This window comes from Callithrix jacchus, chromosome 7 (genome assembly GCF_049354715.1).
Source record: "Callithrix jacchus isolate 240 chromosome 7, calJac240_pri, whole genome shotgun sequence".
Lineage (NCBI taxonomy): Eukaryota > Metazoa > Chordata > Mammalia > Primates > Cebidae > Callithrix > Callithrix jacchus.
Genome location: NC_133508.1, coordinates 24,866,658 through 24,886,804, shown reverse-complemented (window position 1 = coordinate 24,886,804; position 20,147 = coordinate 24,866,658). Strand labels below are relative to the sequence as shown.

General features: G+C 42.6%; 1 protein-coding gene across 1 annotated transcript in view; it reads right to left on the bottom strand.

Moving 5' to 3' along the window:
* The window catches only part of KIAA1217 (KIAA1217 ortholog), an 820,488-nt gene that overhangs the window by 65,592 nt on the left and 734,749 nt on the right, over positions 1–20,147 (bottom strand). Inside the window, 1 exon segment of the mRNA XM_009000044.5 lies at positions 9,787–10,619. Coding sequence (XP_008998292.5) covers positions 9,787–10,619 — 833 coding nt within the window.

The following is a 20,147-nucleotide window of genomic DNA, read 5'->3' as shown; positions in this document are numbered from 1 at the left end:
AAAGAAAAAAAATTTATAAAAATATAAAATTGCATGGAACTCTAGAGTAGATTATCATCCCCTTACAAAAGACACTGAGGTGTAGCCAGGCGGGGCCTTTCCTAGGGAATCAGAGAAAATTAGCCTGCAGGCCTCTCAGATCCAGGGCTCTGTGGCACTGAGCTGCCTCCCTTTGTGACTCACATCTGGGTGAGGCATTTCACTTCCTGCTGGGTCTCTGCTGGGTGACTAGAAACGCCACTCCCCAGGGCAAGCCTACACCCTGCTCTATGAAATCACCTGTTTTGCATTTTCTTTCTCTTCCCTGAGGATAATCTGGAACATTCACGTTCTGGACGTGACATCTCATTTTTTTGCATAGGTATAAACGGGTAGGAATAGCAGTTGGTTAATGTTACGGGCTACCTGAACACGGCCGGCTAATTTACCTTTAAATGAGAGATGGCATCAGAAGCTGTGGAGAGACTGTCTTTTGAATGGATCTCAAGGTGACTGTGGAAATAAACACCCCTAATCCTGGCTGCTTTAGGGCTGTAAATCTTAGGGTAGACACAAAGGAAATAAAATAATGACTCTTAGGGAAAAGAAGGAAAACATTTGCTATATCTGGTCTAGTAGATTTCTTTTTTGTTTTGTCTTCTTAGTTATTTGTGTTTACAACGACAATGTGAGAGGAGCCATGAGGAGGTCTGAGCTGAGGTTGGACATGAAAGGTCTCACTTTTTAACAGGGTCACTCTCGCCTCCCCACTGAGAACAGTCGGAAGGTGGGCAGGGACTGAGTGAGGAGACCTCCTGGGAGACCACTGTGGCTCATCAGGTGAGACATGGAGGTGGCTTGGCCCAGCCAGTGGCTGTGAGGTCGAGAGCAATGGCTGGAGCCGCCATTCTGGCAGCATGATAGCAAAATGTCATTTAACTGGACTAGCTCCAGTCCTTGAACCCTCGGGAAGTCTCCTTGCTGTTTCCCCTTCTGTAAAGCCAGGTATTAGGACACAGTGTTCTCTAAGGTCTTTTTAGCTTTGACGATGGACAAGGAACAAGTTGGCCCTGCATGAATATAATGGGCAATATAGACTTTTCTTTTTTTTTTTGAGACAGGCTCTCACTCTGTTACCCAGGCTGGGGTGCCGTCATGCAGTCATAGCTCACTGCAGCCCCCAACTCCTGGGCTCAAGTAATCCTTCCATCTCAGCCTCCCTAGCACCTGGGACTACAGGCAGACCGCCACACCTGGATAATTAAAAAAATTTTTTTGTAGAGATGGGATCTCACTAGGTTGTCCAGGCTGGTCTCGAAGGCCTGGGCTCAAGTGACCCTCCCGCCCCCGCCTCCTAACATGCTGGAATTATAGGCATGAGCTACTTACTGTACTCAGTTCAACACAGCCTTTTCAAGATCTGCGATTTTTGAAAGTTAGAATTCATGCTTAGACCTAGCTATATTTTTTGAATCACTTCGTTCATGAAAAAATGAAGTCCAGACTTCAAATAAGGACGAGTATAATCTCCACGGTTTCCGCCAGACAGAAGGACAACTAAATCCCAAGAGAGGCTACACTGCGTGGCCTGTGCATCAACAGAGCCTAGGATTATGAGCTCCTGGGCTATTGTGACGACCCCATCTTTAGGTTGGGTGGAAACCCCACGACTCTGCATTAAGTAGACTTTGCCATCTTTTAAGGAGGCTGACTCTGAACCTAAGCTATTCCTCTTCTCTTTGAAGTTCTAGTTGGCAAAGGAAGGAGTTATCTGAATCTCACAGTATTTAGGTTTTTCTGGCTTAGTTTCTGGCTTCAGACTTAAGGCTTCCGATTGACAGCACCTCGTGAATATTCAAAGGAAATACGGAGGCACATTTTAATTTGATCTAATTAGTGACAGATGATGGCTTTTCCTTTTGAGAGACTGGTTCGTTTAAAGTAGCACACAGACCTTGTGGCTGCCATTCCACTGGCATTTTTGACAGACTATCCCTGGTGCAAGCATAGAGCTAGCTTCATAAATTTGTTAGTTGGTCAAGTATGTTTATTAAACAACTGTTGCCTGAACTCAGCAGTCTAAGGAATAACTAGCAAATATCACTTAACCATGAAATTCAATTCCTGTGAATGAAATAACAATTCAATTGATCAGCACTTCATTTCTGAGACTGGCAAAACATCATATCAAGATGTCATTTATATAGGTGCCATGATGGTAAAAGAATAGCAAATTTTGGATAAAGACTACTTGGCCTTTCCCAAATGACATCTTTTCATTTCATTATATACATGCCCTAAATTCTAGACCATCTCAGTGTTCCTGTGAAGGCTCTCAGACCCACGTAACTTTGGGAAAATGTTCCCTTTTCTGAATTCATAGCAATTACAGTTTGTATCACTTCTTTGGAATTAATTATGTACAAGCAGACCCCAAATTATGGCAGGCTCATCACTGAAAAGTTTACTTGTACTTTCATTGTTTAGAACTTGGAATAAATGGTAGTTGGATTTCCAGCTGGCCCATGGAGGCCTCTTTAACCTACAATGTATTATTAGTCCTATCGTCGTTTCTCATTGTTTTCAAGGAAAACGTGTCCTGACTTCCAAGCCGGACTTCGGGAAGCTGGGAAGAGCTCTTTCTCCGGAGCTCAAGCCTCTGTGGGAGACATGTGACTTGGCATGTGCCCTTCCCTGCCCCCCCACAACTCACAAGGAGACGTTGTCACTCTCGGAAGACAAGAGCATCCCTAGGCATTACCAAAGCTAAGGAAGTATCAGGAGTGAAATTCTGTGGTTGTGTTTGTTTCTGAAAAACAGGTATTCAGCAGGCATCTGTAACTCAGAAGCTTCCTGTACTTAACTGTGACAAAGCTGATATGTTTATATTAAGCTTTTAATATTTTATGACTGTCTTCATGGTTTATGTTCCTGGTGCACGGGAACCATATCTAAGTTTCTTTATGTGCAGCAAATCATCCAGTGCACAGCTAAGCACATAAGAGCAGCTCAATAAACATTTATTGATCCATAATTACAGCTACATGAAAAAGCAATTCAGACAAGAGCTGAATCAGTCAGGCACTGTTAGGCATCAACATGGATAACCTAATGATTTGAAGCATACCTGGTTTAGCTGCCTTTATCTCCAGTCTTATAGCTCAGAGGCAGTTTTAAAAGGATGCCCTGAACCCAGCTTGTCTTTCTGTCCCTGAACCTGAGTGGATGCGCAACCCTGATGCCTTTCCTGAAATGAACTTAAAAGCAGCTTTGATACTCTAAACATTCTGATTTGGATCTGTGAGCCCAGCTAACTCTACTCTGTGTTCACATTTAGTTTAATTTTTTCACCCTCACTCCCTTTATGTGTTTTCTGATATTATATTCAAAAACGTCTCTCCCTGCTTCTTCAGGCAGTTCTTCATCCTAGCCGACTCTGTGTATTTACATTCCTGTTTAGTAGCACTTAGAGTGCTTTGCTTCAACTAGAAACTCTCGACCACTTGATATATCCCAGGCTGGTATAACACACTGACCTGTAACAAGTCATTGCATCCTACGGGGTAGACACTATTATCATCTCCATGTCACAGATGAGCAAATGGAGGCAGTGCAAGATTCAATAGTTTGTCAAAGGTCCCAGCTGCCAGCAAGTGTTAGAACTGGGATTTGAACCCGGGTAGTCTGGCTTGGAAGTCCACTACGAGTTACTGCCTGTGAACAATTGGTTGGTGAGCAGATTGACTGACCCGAAGGTAGTCATAGCAAGTTCTATCAATAATGAGTTGCTTTACCAAGAGGAAGAGGCAGAATGGAGGTAATAACTGTCCTGATCCTTGCCTTATGAATGTTAGAATTTACATTGCTTGAACATGGGGTATTCTTTCATTTCTCTATTTTATTAAAAGAAGAAAAAGTTTAAATTTCCTTTAGAGCAACGTTTCTAATCTGGGGCATTTTGCCTCCCTGGGCAGGCCATTACAATATTTACAAATGTCTTTGATGACTCTGGCGAGGGCAGGACTGGTGGTGGGTATTTGCTACTGGCATCTAGTGGGTAGAGGCTAGAGATGCTGCTAAACATCTGCTCTGGTTTGAATATGGTTTGTTTGTCCCCACTAAAACTCATGTTGAAATGTGATACCCCATGTGGCAAAGTTGGGAGGTGGGGCCTAGTGGGAGGTGTTTGGGTTATGGGGGCAGATCCCTCAAGAAGGGCCTCATGCTGTTCTCAAGTGAGTGATTTCTCACTATCGCTCTTGAAAGACTGGATTTATTCTCACAGTAATGAATTCGTTCTTCCGAGAATGGGTTGTTATGAAACCAGACCACCCTCAGGTTTCTCCCTCTTCGCATGGGTCCACTTCTCCCTTGACCTTCTCTGCCATGCTGTGATGCAGCACGAAAGCCCTTGCCAGAAGCTAGACCATGCCCTAGAACTTCTCAGCCTCTAGAACCATGAGCTAAATAAGCCTCTTCTCTTTACAAAGTAACCAGTCTGAGGTATTTTTTCTAACAACACAGAATGGACTAAGACAACATCCTACAATGCACAGAACATTCCCTACAGCAACTTATCAGGCCCAAAATGTCAACAGTGCAGAGGTTAAGAAACCCTGCTTTACCGAGATACTAAGTCTAACTACTTAGGATATCTCTGATGTGGCTCACTTTTTACTACACACCAGCAAGAAAGAAAAACAATTAATCCTTCTTTTCCCATCATTCAAACTGACTGTCCTCTAGGAGGATAAAATGTGATTTAGAAAATCTTCAAAGTCTTTCAGTCACAGTGAACATTTTTCAATGACATAAATCCGAATTTAGACATTCATTCGATGAACTGTTTAACCAAGGATTCGTCTCCTCCCTAAATGTTACCAACACGGTAACACTGAATCCTAATAAAATGAGAATGTGATGGGAAATGATTAAAAGCAGACACAAGCTTCCAGTTGCCATACGGGCCTCCTCCAGTATACAGAAGGTTCTGCCCTCTAAGTCTACCAAGCCTCAAACATCACAACAAAACTCAAGTTGCTTGTTTTTTCTCTATATATAGGTGCCCAGCTGGGGCAAAATTTTTCTACCTAGTGTAACTCTATACTAATTTGTTGCATTTAGCTGCCCTATCTATAGAATAGTGTAAAAATACAATCTAATTTCAAGTTTACTGTGCCCTGAAAAGTCAATTTGGAGGAATCTGCTATACATTTTGAAGTCACTTTGCAATGAGCACTCTTGAATTTTGAGTGTTATTTCACTAAAGATCTTTTACAATACAATATACGATCCAAACTTCAAATAGAAAATAGCAAAGCATAAATGTCCCAGAATTTTCCAATTCTTAAGGGCTGTTTTTTGTGCCATGAATAGAAATAATGATGCTGTTTAATGAAGTGATTTTACAACCTAGAGAAGACAGAGCCTCAGACGCTAAGCCCTTTGTCACACATGGCCTCCTTGGGCAGTCTCTCCTAGTCACTAGGACTATTCTCTCCTTGCAGTCCTAGCTGAATGGAAGTCACTTGGGTAAAGCCACTTTATTACTCAAGATTCTTTTCTTTTCTAGAAGCTCAGACACTAGTATGGCTGTTCTGAAAGTCACAGCATCTGTCACTGTACCCCAAAGTCCCTGGTATTCCTGGGTGGAGACCTCTACCATCATGTGAATGTTATACCACAGACATCGTGTTCTCCAGATAGTCTCGATGCAATTTATTATTACTAGATGCTCATTGAAGCATCTTTAAAAAGGAAGAGATGCCAAATTCATTAGCACAAGGTACGCGACTATATATGACTCAAGACTCAATTACTTAGTCTTGAGCAAGCTATTTTCAAGTCAATAGAGCTGTTACCAAATCATATTCCTTCAAAATAGCTACCATTGGATGTCTTCTAAGTATGAATGTGGAAGGAAGAATTTTTCCCTCTGATTTCTGACGTCCCGCAGTTATTTGGGCTATTACATTGAAGTGCTCTTCAGAACAGCAGAGGAACCCAGCGGTGCCAACAGAAAGCACAGCCACTGATTTCTCAGCTTCCCTCCTGTGTTTCTGCAGCTTCACATCTTCGATGTAAAATGTCATTTGAGAGTCTCATATAAAAAACACTCTCAGATTTATTTGCTTTTTAATGTTATGAAATTGCAACAGAAATTGGATTGGTTCTTTATAGGGCCCTGTGCTCATGAAGTTAACCTTTAAAGCGTAACTTGAAAACTCTTTAACAATACTTACACAGATTAAGTATTTCTAAACAACATCATGGTATTGATGAGACAATGGACTACAGTTTTGTGCTTCTGTAATTGTTTCTGATGTTCCTGATTTTAACATTTTTCTTTGACATAGTACTCAGATGCATTAGAAAGGAAAGTCCATCAAGAATGTTGTCCTCTTTCTTCCCTATTTTTGCATAATTGTGCTAATACACTAGCTAGGGCAGTGATATTGAAAATGGCATGTATATATTTAGCAGCATAATTATGCAAATTTTACTGTGTTTATGATTGTAAACATCCTTTAGGAGCAGTTACTTAGCATCTAGTCCTGAAACAATTTTTGAAGAATTCTGGTTAAAATGTTCAGAATTCACTCCTGAATTAACTGCTCTGCTGTATGAAAGTGTGGCTCATAATTCTTATTTGCAAGGCAGAATAGTGCACAGTGGTGAACAGTACGGAATATTTAGGATTCATTAATAGACCTGGACATTTTATGCCACTTACTGGCTTTGTGGCCTTAGGCAAGTTACTTAACCTCTCTGAGCCTCAGTTTCTCCATCTGTAAAATAGAGATGATGATAGTACAGGCCTCACTAGGTTGTCATAATGATTACATCTTATAATATATAGAAATCACTTCACATGGTGCTTGGCTCATAAAAGGCTCTCAATGAATGATAGATGCCATTCACCTCCTTCATACACATTCCCCAGGAATACTACACATCAGCCTAATTACCAAGATATCTAAAAGAGTTCAGGGCCAGATTCTGAGCTGTCCTTGGAGTAGGAAGTATGGCATGAACTCTACCCTTGTCACTTTGTCCCATGTAAGAAACAATGGGGGAAGCATATGGGAGTGCTAAGGGCAAAAGTTCCAGACTCAAGTTCTTTTGACTGGAGAATTATTCTTTACCTTTGACATGCACCTGGGTGGAGTTAGTGGGGAGTGTTTATGTCTTTCCACAATACTGATTCTAAATGTAGAGAGAGTGAGTGTGTGTACGTGTCTGCATGGGGGTATGTGTAGGTGTGTCTGTCTCGTGTGTGGCATGTGTGTCTCTGTGTCTCTTTGTGTGTCCATGTGGTATGTGTGTGTCTTTGTGTGTCTATGTGTCTATGTGCAGGTCTCTAGGAAAAGAGAATCTAACCAGCCCACATACACCCAAGCACTCCAATTCCACCCTCTGGAGATAAGCTGATTAATAGGTGAGGAGTCACCTTGGCAAGATGTATGAGATAAAATTCTTCCTCTGCTATTGCACATTATGGGGAAAGAAAAATGTGAACATGTAAAATTATATTCATAATTATAATCATATGTCAGAATACAGTGGTGATAATGACAGTGTATTTTAGGTGAACATTCATCTATTTAGTTAGTTTTTCTTATATTTATTAATCTGGAGATACAATAATTTATATTTTCTAAAAAGGTTTTCTAATATGTAAAACTGAAATCCAAATAATTTTCCAAAATTTTATAAAATGGAAGCCTCTGACGTTGGCAGATCTTTTTTAAAAAAAGGAGTGGAGGCCCTAAAAGAATAGCTATAGTACCAAAAGCTAAAATCCTTCAGGACTTTGAGCCCATACAGAGAAGATGCCACAGGTCAGCAGACGGTTTCTTTGTTTTATTCTCTCCATAACTAAATCTCTTGATAAGTGAGGCTCAAGGATATACATTAAGTTGTGTATATGTGGTAATTACATGGGTGACACTGAGCTAGGTTCTGGGAAGAAGGTGGACACCATCGTTGGCCAAAAATTTTGCTAATTTCAGCACTACTCCCCAAAGAATATTACATCTAAACTATTCTGTTTTCATGCAAATTCAGGTTTTTATCATCCAAGAATTAGGGTGGAAACAGTTCAATATGAGCATGGCAAAATCAAGCTCCTGATCCTCTTCTGTCTAAGACTGGTCAGTGTGGGAGGCAGGGGGATGATGGGGAGGATGGATTCTGGCTCTCAACATTAGATGCAGGAGATGGGTCATTTTTATTGTTTCCTGAACTAAATTCTTATTCCCCTAAGTCCTATCCCCTCAGTGGCACACCATTTCCCAACCAGCACCTCACAGCCCACCACAGGGGACAGGTGTGTTATCCTTTTATCCTTTCTGTGAAGTACACAGCACAGGCTTCCAAGCCTTATGACACATCTTGGTAGATTCCTCTCCAGTTGTCACATTGGTCTGTTCCAATGAACCACTATGAGTGTTTATCCTATACAACTTAGCTGTCTGTGGTGATGGGAAGAGTCCCTTTCTTTGATGCTTAGAATTTCACTTCATGAGGACTCCGGAAGGAGAGAATGAATACAATTTTCCAATCCCTATTTTTTCTTAGTCTTGCATCATCAGACCAGTCATTGCTGTTGTTATTGTAGCTATACAAGAGAGTTAGAACTTGTCGTTTCATTAATGATCCCAAAACTTTCATGTTCATTCTCTTTCCATCTCCTGAAATCTTTCTGCTATGATATTCCCTGTAACCGAAAAAATAAGAAGGGATAGCCCTTTCATAATAAAACTGGGCTAAAGAGGACTTCAGGGCCTTCTGACTTGTGTTGAAAACAATAAGGTGGACAGGTCACATTCCATTCACAATTTTGGCCTTCTTTTTACATGGTATGTAACAGTAAATAATATTAACCTTTTTTTTAGTGAGAAGCAGTGGTTCTAATAAGGTATTGAATAACTGAGTATCTGGATATCTTATTTTTCATACCCCTTGATTCATATATAATAATAGGTAGCAGCATGCTTAATCTCTTTTGGACTCAACTTCTTTGGCTAGATTTTTATGATTATTATGTTGATTTCTTTCAACCAATTCAGGCTAGAGAAATTCTCTTTATTAAAATTAGCTTTTCTATTACTATATGAACTTTGGTTTTCAAGATAGAGTAGGAAGCTTCTGAATTGGTAAATTATAAAACATATCTATTTAAAAAGAAATTCAAATCCCCAGAGTCTTTCACTAGAAAAATTTTGCTGATTTCAGCACTACTCCTAGATGAATATCAAATCTAAGCCATTCTATTTTCATGCAAATTCAAATGTTATCATCCTAGAAAACAGACACATTCTTTCCACTTTCCACAACCAGATGAGAAAACAAAATTGTATTCCACAGGGAAAAACACAACCTGCCATTTCCAACAGTGAAAACTGAAACCACTCACTGCTTATTTTTAGCTGTAGCAGATCAATTATTATGACCTCTTGGTCTTTTCATCTGGCTTCTGCTAATGACAATTTTCTTCCAAATTATTCAGATTTATACAAATGACAATGCTGTTAGATCTATGCTCTAGAGGCGCAGGGACTGAGTACTATTGTTGGTGCACCTGTCTTCTTGAACATGGCTTAATGGCTGGTAACCCCTTGCCAATTTAGAAACTCTGCAGACGACGGTGACTTTGCCACCACTCTGTGACTCCTGCAGCAGTCACAGGGCATGCTGCAGAGATGGGTGCTCAGACATTTATTCTGTTGGATTGACCCCTGTAGAGCAGCCCACAGTGACACACGGGCCCAGGTACCACCCTCAATCACCTTCATTGCACCTTACCTGGTCTCTCTGTCTTTGGGTATTGTTGCCGTGCTGTAAGCAAAAACTTGCTTCTCTACTAGAGGAGGGCCGAGGTCCACAAGGCTGGATAATCCTGGAGCACTCCGTGGCTTTTCTATATACACCAAGGTGCCTGGTTCCTTTTTAAAGGCCTGGCGGCTCGGGGAGACCCGGTCTGGCTGCATGGTGTGAGGGGGCCCGTGGGCGTTATAGTGAGCGTGCATGTCGATCATCCTCAGGTCGCTGACTCTGTGAGGAGAAGCAGGGGGTGTTTTGGAGCCCAGTGTAGGCAAATGGCTATCCGGATATTTCCTTGATTTCTGTCTGTACAGTGATTGCTCCATATGCATTTCCGCTTGCATTGAGGGGTTACAATAAGCACTCGCTGACCGGATGGCGGTGCGGTGATATGCAATGATGTGGTCAGGGACATCAAGCGGGTGTCCACCATGGGACGAGGCTATGCTCATCCGTCCCTCATGATAAAGGTAGGGATCAGCATAGAAACCCTCATTTCTGTACATTGCAATGTTTTTGCCACTCATGTCTTCATCCGGCTTGACATCCCTTCTTTCTAAAATGGCGCTTGGGCTTGGAGAGATGGGTCTGGAGACTGGCAGGCTGGAGAGTCTGTCCCTGGGGATGGTGGCATTACCAGGAACAACTATGGAGCGGGTGCCCCCATAAGGAATTCTGGATGGGGAGGGGGGCATGGAATGGGGCACTGGAGTAGACGGTGGGGAATTTGGAATTGCATGGGGTGGATGAGCAGTAGATCCAGGACGAGAGGCCCCAGGGCCATCTCCTCTTGCATAAACAAATTCTCTCTGCATCTGAAAAGAAAACAAGGGATTAGTAAGTTTACTTTGATACTCAGGTTTTAAGAGAAGTCTCAGCGTGTAACCGTGTGACTTCCCTGCAAAATGTCTACACCCTCATTCTGGAACCTGTGAATATGTTTCCTTACATGGCAAAAGAGACTTTGCAGACGAAGTAAAGTTAAGGATGGTGAGATGGGAGATCTTTATCCTGGTGGACTCATGGCAATCACAAGGGTCCTTATATGTGGAGGAGGGAGGCAGGGGAATAAGCTCCAGGGGAGAACTGTAATGATGGAAGTAGAGTTAGAAGAGTTTAGAAGGTGCTATGAGGAGGGACCATGAGCCAAGGAGTGCAGGCAGCTGCTAGAAGCTGGAAAAGGTGAGGCAATGGATTCTTCTCTGGAGCCTCCAGAGGGACAGTGACCCTGCTGACACATTGATACTGATGTGCAAAATCCACTTGGGACTTCTGATCTCCATAAAGGTAAGATGATACATCTATGGTGTTTTAAGCCACTAAGTATATGGTACCATGTTACAGCAAGCACAAAAAATAAATACACCTGATGAGGAGTGCAATTTTGTGGGGTTTCAGGAAAATTTAGTGTGGTGATTTAAAGTTTAATTCACAGCTTCTTAGAGATGCTGCTTAATAAATGCAGGTCTAGTGTTTCAATAGGGCTAACACTGTGTTTTCTAAAACTTGTGCTGAGCATGTTTCCACCGTTAGCCCTGAAAAGTAGTAACCATGTTTCTCATCTTTCCAAGTGGATGCAGTCTAGGGAGATGAGCAGGGGAAAGGAGATCCATGCAGGAAAAACTGGAAGGGAAGTTTCGTTCATTCATCAACTCCTCCTTTGAGCCTATGAGAAACCAGCATGGAGAGGCTGGAAGGAAATAATTAAGTAGTAAGGAGTGCGGTGACAGTGGAGGCTTGAAGAACACGGCTGTAAACTGTGCAGGTTGACTTATACATAGATGTCCTTCCTCCTCTGCCGCTCCTGAGACAGCAAGGCCAACCTCTTCTCTTCTCCCTCCCTACCTATCCAACACAAAGTGGACAAGGTTGAAGACCCTTATGATCCACTTCTCCTTAATAGATAGGGAACAGAATTTTTCTTCCTTCTGGTTTACTTAAGAACATTTGGTATTTTCAAGCTAACTTATTGTATGACTACAGTATATGTTACATATAACATACAAACTGTGTGTTCATTGACTGTTCATATCATCTGTAAGTGTTGTGGTCAACAGTAGCTGTGAGTAGTTAAGTTTGTGGGGAGGTAAAAGTTCTGCACAGATTATTATTATTATTATTATTATTATTATTATTACTATTTTTGAGATGGAGTCTTGCTGTGTTTCCCAGGCTGGAGTGCAGAGGCTTGATTTTGGCTCACTGCAATCTCCGCCTCCCGGGTTCAAGCGATTCTCCTACTTCAGCCTCCTGAGGAGCTGGGATTAAAGACATGTCCCACCATGTCCAGCTAATTTTTGTACTTTTGGTAGAGATGGGGTTTCATCATGTTGGCCAGGCTAGTCTCGAACTCCTGAGCTCAGGTAATCTGCAGGTCTTGGCCTCCCACCATGCTGGGATTACAGATGTGAGGCACTGCGCTGATCCCTACACAGATTTTTTTTTTTTCCTATGTGTGTGTGTGTGTGTGTGGGCGGGGGGGTTGGGGGTTAGCATCCCTAACTCCCAACTTGTTCAACAGTCAATGGTAATTTGCAACTACCATACTGTGTTTAGCAAGGGAGCAGAATAAAAAATACAAGCTAATTCAAGATATGCTTATCTGATACATTTTTGCTTTGGTCAAGGTGCAACAGGAAAACGCTCACTGAGATTCTTCAAGTAACTGAGGGAAGGACAGACAGGCCCACCCAATCAAGTTCTATTGGTGAGGTCACAGGAACCCACAATCCCTATCTGTTTTCCAGGAGATGTGACAAACAAGAAGGGTATAAATGGTTGGAGGGTGGGTGACATAGGGACCTGAGGAAGGAGGTGGGGCTCGAATGGCAAGAACCAAGATGAGCAGCCAAGAGACGCGACGATGTGGGTGATGCAGAAGAGAGTAGGGATAGTAGAGGCACCAGGATAAGGTTGAAAATGCAACAGAGCCTAATGCACAGGATACAAACTCATTGCTTCTTTATCATAAAACTTCACTGCATATAGTAAACAGCATTTACCAAGCACTTGCTGAGTGCCTGGCATTATTCTAGGATATACTCCTAAACAAGGTCCCAAGGTCCATGGAAAATTCCAAGCACCATGAAGAGGGCACCTTCTTTCTTATACCTAGATATCATAAATGAGAATATGGGAACAACCAGTAGGACTCCCGGCTTCCTTGTCTTTTTCCTGGACTGATTCAGCAGTGTAGAATCCCTGCCCTGTGAGTTTTACATAGACAGGTGGATTTCATAATTAAAGCAACCAATGAGAAGTGCAAATATGTAGCAACCAAGTGGAACCCTTTTTGAATACATGACCTGGACACAGCTGAATTGGCCTCTTGGCTCCTATAGGGGCTGATGATTTCTGGGGCCCCTGGAGTGTGCAGGCTTCTCCCTCATAATTCTGATTTTATCTCCACTTCTTCCTCACTCCCCTTCCAAGACACACAAACAGAGCTCCCACCATGACAGGCTAATCTGTTCTCCCTTCTCTAAACCTAACTTGTGATATCCTGATGCTGTCCTCACCCTAGGGTCTCTCTCCCTATGTCCTAGTTGTTGTGGATCCATACCTAGATTCGAGGTCAGGCTCCAGGTACCTCTGCTCTGCATGGCCCTGGCCCTGACACTCCGGCCCATGATGTCCTCTCTGCTCATTGGACACCCTCATGACTCAGGTACTCAGTGCCTTAGACCAGAAGGGCCAGCCCCAAGGTCACTCTGTGATAATGCACCTGATTGATGCTCATTCCAGGGAGGCAGGGGCAACCACGTGACACAGGTTTTCCAGAAGAGCAACAAGGATCCTCTATAAATACCTCTTCCACTCTGCCTTCACAATGCAGGGCTCAATAAAAAAGTATGGCTCAGCAGGAAGCAGCACAGGGCTTCACAGGTCATAAAATACAGGAGGGACTGGCTCAGAGAGCAGCCGATATCTGAGCAAATTCCCCACATAATCAGATCACACAGTGCAATAATCAACCAAAACAAACATCAAGATAAATTCATCACATTGACTCAAATATGCCATTGTGTATAAAGCATTGCACAGTGTCCATGGCAAATCACATACAGCAAATGGTAGGTACTGCTGGTATTACTGTTATTAACTCCAGAAAAATATTTAAAATATCTAGAACAGTCTGGGCACAGTGGCTCAGGCCTGTAGTCCCAGCACTTTGGGAGGCCAACGCAGGCAGATCACTTGAGGTCAGGAGTTCTAAACCAGCCTGGCAAACATGGCAAAACCCCATCTCTACTAAAAATACAAAAATTAGCTGGGTGTGGTGATGTGTGCCTGTAATCCCAGCTACCCAGGAGGCTGAGGCAGGAGAATTGCTTGAACTCGGAAGGTGGAGATTGCAGTGAGCCGAGATCATACTGCTACACTCCAGCCTGGGTGACAAAGTGATTCCATCTCAATCGGTCAATCAATCTAGTATCTAGAATCCTCTTGGTATGAACAGTAGTCCTAACTAGGTCAGTCACTACTCCCTGTTCTTTTTTCCTTCCTTAGCCACCTTCAGAATACATCTTGATCTGGGGGTCTGTGACCTCAATTAACCAGCAGAAACTTTCCTCTTTTTGGCAAGAGTGTAAAAAGGGACATTAAGATTCTAGGGGCTGGGGACAGTGGCCCACGCCTATAATCCTAACACTTTCGGAGGCTCAGGTGGGCAGATCATTTGAGGCCAGGAGTTTGAGGCCAGCCTGGGCAACTTGGCAAAACCCCATCTCTACAAAACATACAAAAATTAGCTAGGTGTGGTGCATGCACCTGTTAGTCCCAGCTACCCAGGAGGCTGAGGCACAAGAATCACTTGAGCCTGGGAGGCGGAGCTTGCAGTGAGCCAAGATTGCACCATTGTACTCCAAGCCAGGTGACACAGCAAGACTCTTTGTCTCAAATAAAACAAAACAAAACAGAATAAAATATTCTAGTGAGTATAGAACTGGACAGAAAAATAAAGAATATAAGTAAAAAGAAAATGTACAATTTATTTAAATTCATAAAGTTGAGCACATTTCTTTGAAAACAGCAAAGGTATTTACATTATTTACATAGGTATTTTTAAACATGCTTGGTGACATGTAAAAATAATGGTTAGGAGACAGATAACCTTTAAAATGAAACATTTAGAAATCTAATTAGAAAAAAATCTCATTAGATTTTCTAGTGGTATGTGTAGATGAGATTAGAAAGAAATATAACAATTAACTTAAAATAATTCTGATCGATTGTGTTGGGCATTCATGTGGGAAATGCCAGTGATGGTCGTACTATTTGACAGCTAAATCCAGTATGGCATGGACACCAACCAACCAGAGTGGGACCTCAGCCAGTGAGGATGGATGCTTGCCATAAACTCAGCATCCTGGATCTGGAGCTAATCCTGTGTATCTTCTCTGCCCTGTCCACTTCAAAATAATCTTGCCATCATCCAAAAGAGTCAACCTGAGGTATCCACAGTGGCGCTGCATACAAGCATGTGGTTATGACAGAATTGGTAATCTGAGGTTGAACGTCTCTACCAGTACAGGTGACTTAGACATCGGAGGCCTTGGCAGAATTCTTATGTTGGTTTGCCAAGCTATGACTGACTTTCCAAGACTGAGTTTTAAAAAGAACCAGGATCACGTATTTCATCATTGGCTCTAAATAGAGCCCAAGAAGAAAAATGACACAACGATCCCAATATACAGTGGGCAAATTTGTTTTAAAACTACGAATAGAAGGAATGCTTAAGATCAGACAACTCGGGAATTCTACAATAGAAGACAGGGAGCAACCAAAGGCAACTCGCTCTTAGGATGTGGTAGGAGGTAGTAAGACGACATCACCAGAAGGGTGTTATCAAGTCTTCAGCGTGATCTCCCAAGGTCACGCTTGCAATAAAAAGTAGAACTTAGAGACTCCAGAATCAGATAGTCTGAAGCAGCGTGATGGTTAAGATTGCACAATGCACCCAGCCTTTGATGAGGGCATTCTTTCCAAGGAGAGATCTTCCTAGAATCTGTCACCCACACAGATTTATTTTGTTTTGGTTTTTAACTGTTATTTGGCTAATGAGAAAAGATATGGCATTAAACACTTACTGGGTTTCTCCTGCACGGGTACTCAAAGTCAGACCTTGTAGTAGAAAATTATACTAAACTTACAAAGAAAATAAATAAGCAACACACACACACCCACACTCACACACACACACACAAGTTGCCATTCACATTGATATATCCCAGTCCCTTATTCTACCACCAACCTCTCTCATTCTACTAATCTTATAATCCCTTTTCTCCTAAAATAACTAGCTATGTTGTATCATTGATGCTTTTTTCCCCAGAGAATTTCAACACTAATGTCGTAATCTAAGCTTTAAACAATTTCATTTTACAGCAAGAAAGAGATGAGCAACACGCAAAAATAAAGGTTCTTCTAACACCTTATCTGAATACAACTCAGATACCTATTTGCCTGCACCTAAGCCCAGACACAGAGTATGTTCATTCACTGCACTGGATATAATGGCAATGTAAGGACAAGACTGTTCTACTTCATTTATCTGCTTGGTTAGGCATTGTCTTTTCTTCTTTCTATTACTGCCCAAATCTCTATTGTCTCTGGGTTATTTGAGTCCTTCCAGTCTTAGAAACAGGGTGGTTTCTTCAAGAGCCTCATCATGATAGCCCAGGCTGAGAGGCTGGTGTCCCTGCACACACACTGCACACGGATCAAAATGCTGTGCACCCCGTACTTCTGAAACATCAGAAAATGTCTGGGGCCATTTCAAATTAAGATCTGAAGCCTGAATTAGAAATCCTTACATAGAGCTATATTTTATTTCCCAAAAGTACTGTAAGTCAAATCGAATATCACTGACTCAGAAGTTTCTTGAAGGTAAGATAAGAAAAAAAAATCTTAAAATTGTTTCCAGAAAAAAAAAACTCTCCTACAAAAAATATTTGTTTAAAATCATCTTGGGAAACTGCCTCATGTAATTATGTCTCTCTGTGGAGCATATATATATATATATATATATTGCTTGCGGAAAAGGAATATTATGTACAGTTTATTGTATTTGAAACCCCACCCTTCCAAGTCTAGAATTTGTAAACATACCACTCAATCTGACCACACAATGAAGTAAGCAGAGAAAGCCGAAAAGGAATTTTATGAGACTCTTTCATCCTCAAAGAATTAAAGCCACTTACTTTTTCTTAAGAAAATCACCTGTATAACGCCGTGAGTAAGCACATTCGCTCAGATCCCGATTACGTGATTCCTTTGTTTGCTGGCTTCATCTAAATCCTTGGTTCCACACGTGAATATTTTAGACAACTTCCTCTCCAGAGACAAAATCATCACAAAAGACATTGAGATCCTAAAATGTTTCTCAGCTCGAGTGTTCACAACCAACAAAGACCATTTAGTGTTACTCAGATTTTGGAGAGACGCTGACAGGGGCATGGACAAAAAGTAACCCTCCCTGTGATAAGTCAATTTCCCCTCCCCTTGGAAATTAGTCACTGAATAACCTCAGCCTACATCCAACCACAGGCTACCGCACGGGTGACTCAGTCCTTCAACAACTGCTTACAGGGAAGACACCAGTGAAGAAACTCTAAGCGGCCTAGGTAAATGGGTTAACAGCAAAGGAAATATTACAAAATATATTTCACCTAAGGCAAACAGGATCATTAAGAAGGGCAAACAGCCAGCTACCGAGAAATGAAACTATCAGAAAACGCAACACACTCACTAATCCAGAGGAACCAACTTTCAGATTGGTTTTCTGTTGACTTAAAGGTGCTACTGCAAAAACCTAGACCAGCACCCAACATCCATTCTGCTGCCAGACTTGTGAAGTCTGGGGATTGGCAGCTGAAGGAAACATGAGCCTCCTCCCCTAGTTTATAATACCGGAGGGAAAACATGAGGGAGATAGGAGGCTGTCTACTAATTAACCAGCTCAGTTTTACCAAGGTGAACTTTGGGTAGCAGCCATTAATCAGTCCTACGTAACACCGGGCAAGCAACTGCAATCACCCTGGAAAATACATGTGAAATGAGAAGGAAAGATAGAGAGGGCAAACCACAGCTGTTCAGAGGGAATTCCAGAAAGGAATCCAGAGCGCTTCTGCCCTACCCTAAACAAGATGAAGGATGAGAAGGGTAGGTGATCCCCAGAGACAACTGCTGTCAGCACAGCTGGTCTCTTCCAGGGAAACAGGTACAAGAAGGTGCGTGTCCACAACACGAAGTGACTTGTGCAGCTCTCAGCGGAGGACAGGCATTCATGAACTGCTAGCAAAAGGTGAGGGAAAAAGGAAGCATCTCCTTCACTGGCAGGCAGGCTCTGATCACCATCATGCTTACTGAGCCCTTGGGGACTGAGAGGAACCAAAAGCTATCCAAGCGGGAATACGGTGACAAGGAACTCCATATGCTGGGCTGGAAGCCCCACTGGCTTCACGCCACACCCAACTACCACGCTCTGGGCAGCCTGTGCATTTTTAAAACATTTTCAGGCTTTTAGAGGTTGTTCTTGCTGACCAAAAGAATTCCATGACTTCTTTCAAGTTCAAATCCAGTCCTCTGCAGGCTTTCTAAAAAAACCCTTTACTGCCATCAAATCACTTTGTGGTTATTAAAGAAGGGGGCAAATGGAGCACGTGACACTGCCATCCTCCTAAGATGTCTCACTAGAAACAATATTTGGATGAAGTGGTTGTAACAGATGCCACCTAAGAGGTCAGAAAACAGTAGAAGGAACGTGGACACTCTTGTTTTGATTTTTAACCTGATCAGCAAGGGTTTGTTATTTCTCACCAGAGTATGGGAGGCACACACTATTAGCTTCTGATGAATCTGGTATACATTAGGCAGGTTTTGTAACTTTAGTCAAACACATACTTTCCAGGAAGGGGGATGGAGGGGTGGTCTCCCTTTTCTGATTAGGCTACGCCGCCGCCCCATCACATCCCCCAAAGACCCTGTTTTAGGGCATGAGGTGTGCTAACAGACATGGCTCTTATAATTCTTCTTTACCTGCTTATTATGTGCCAGGTTGCTTGTTCCAGTGACTGTATGTGAAGGGTTTGGAGCCAGGCTGTCCCCCAGGAAACAGCAGTGAACTTTCTCTGTCTGTCTGCTGCTTGGCTAAGCAAAGCATGCCATGTTCAACATGCTATCCCATATCTACTATGGGCCAGGTGCTGTGGCTCATGCCTGTAATCCTAGCACTTTGGGAGGTGGAGGCAGGAAGATCCCCTGAGCCCAGGAGTTTGAGACAAACTTGGGCAACATAGGGAGGCCCTGTCTGTATAAAAAATAAAAAGTTAGCTGCGTATGGTGGTGCATGCCTGTGTTCCCGGCTATCTGGGAGGCTGAGTTGGGTGGATCATTGAGCCTGGAAAGCTGACAGGCTTCAGTGAGCCAAGATCACACTGCTACACTCCAGCCGGGGTGACAGAGTGAGACTCTGTCTCAAAAAAAAAAAAAAAAAAAAAAGAAAAGAAAAAGAAAAAAACAAAAAACCCCACAAGAAACCATATCTGTTACGCTAGAGAGAGGTAGCTTCTGTTGATCCTGTTACAGTGAGAGTCGGTGGGTTCAATGCGAGAAGAGATCTGGTTTACCTCTCCCCTCCTTTCCTTCCTGTCAGGTTCACAGCAATTTCCTTTCACTTTCAAAATGCTCCAGGGCACTGTCTGTGCGTGCACGGATGGATTCGTCATTACCAGAGCAGTAATTCACCGTCAGGAGTTTGAAAGCCAGCCCAATCCTGCAGTGAATCAGGATGAGTTAAATGCTCTCTAGCAAGCAAAGAGCTCACCCAAGAGAGAGGAGGAGTTCCATCTCCAAAGGCCCCAGAGTATCCGCTAATGAACCAGACAAGCCAATTTCCTAAACAATATCCTGGTGCCATATAGGACCCAGTGGCTTCATCTCAGTGGAAGGCACACTCTCCAGAGAAGGGCTCGTTCAGGGTAACTCACCACAAGAGTTTGGTTTAGTATGAGTGTGTGCAACCACTAACATCCCCACACTCTGATCTGATTACTTCACCAGATCCCTCTCCGCCTGCTCTACCTTGGGACATTAATTACAGCCATCCCTACATTTCCCAGCAGCGTATAAAGTGTCTCTTCATTTTCCCTCTTCTTTTCGTTAACTAGGCCTATAAGCAAAGTGAAAGCAGCCAAGTGTAGTGGCTTATGCCTGTATTCCCAGCACTTTGGGAGGCTGAAGTGGGCGGATCACGAGGTCAAGAGATCGAGACCATCCTGGCCAACATAATGAAACTCTGTCTCTACTGAAAATACAAAAATTAGCTGGGCTTGGTGGTGTAC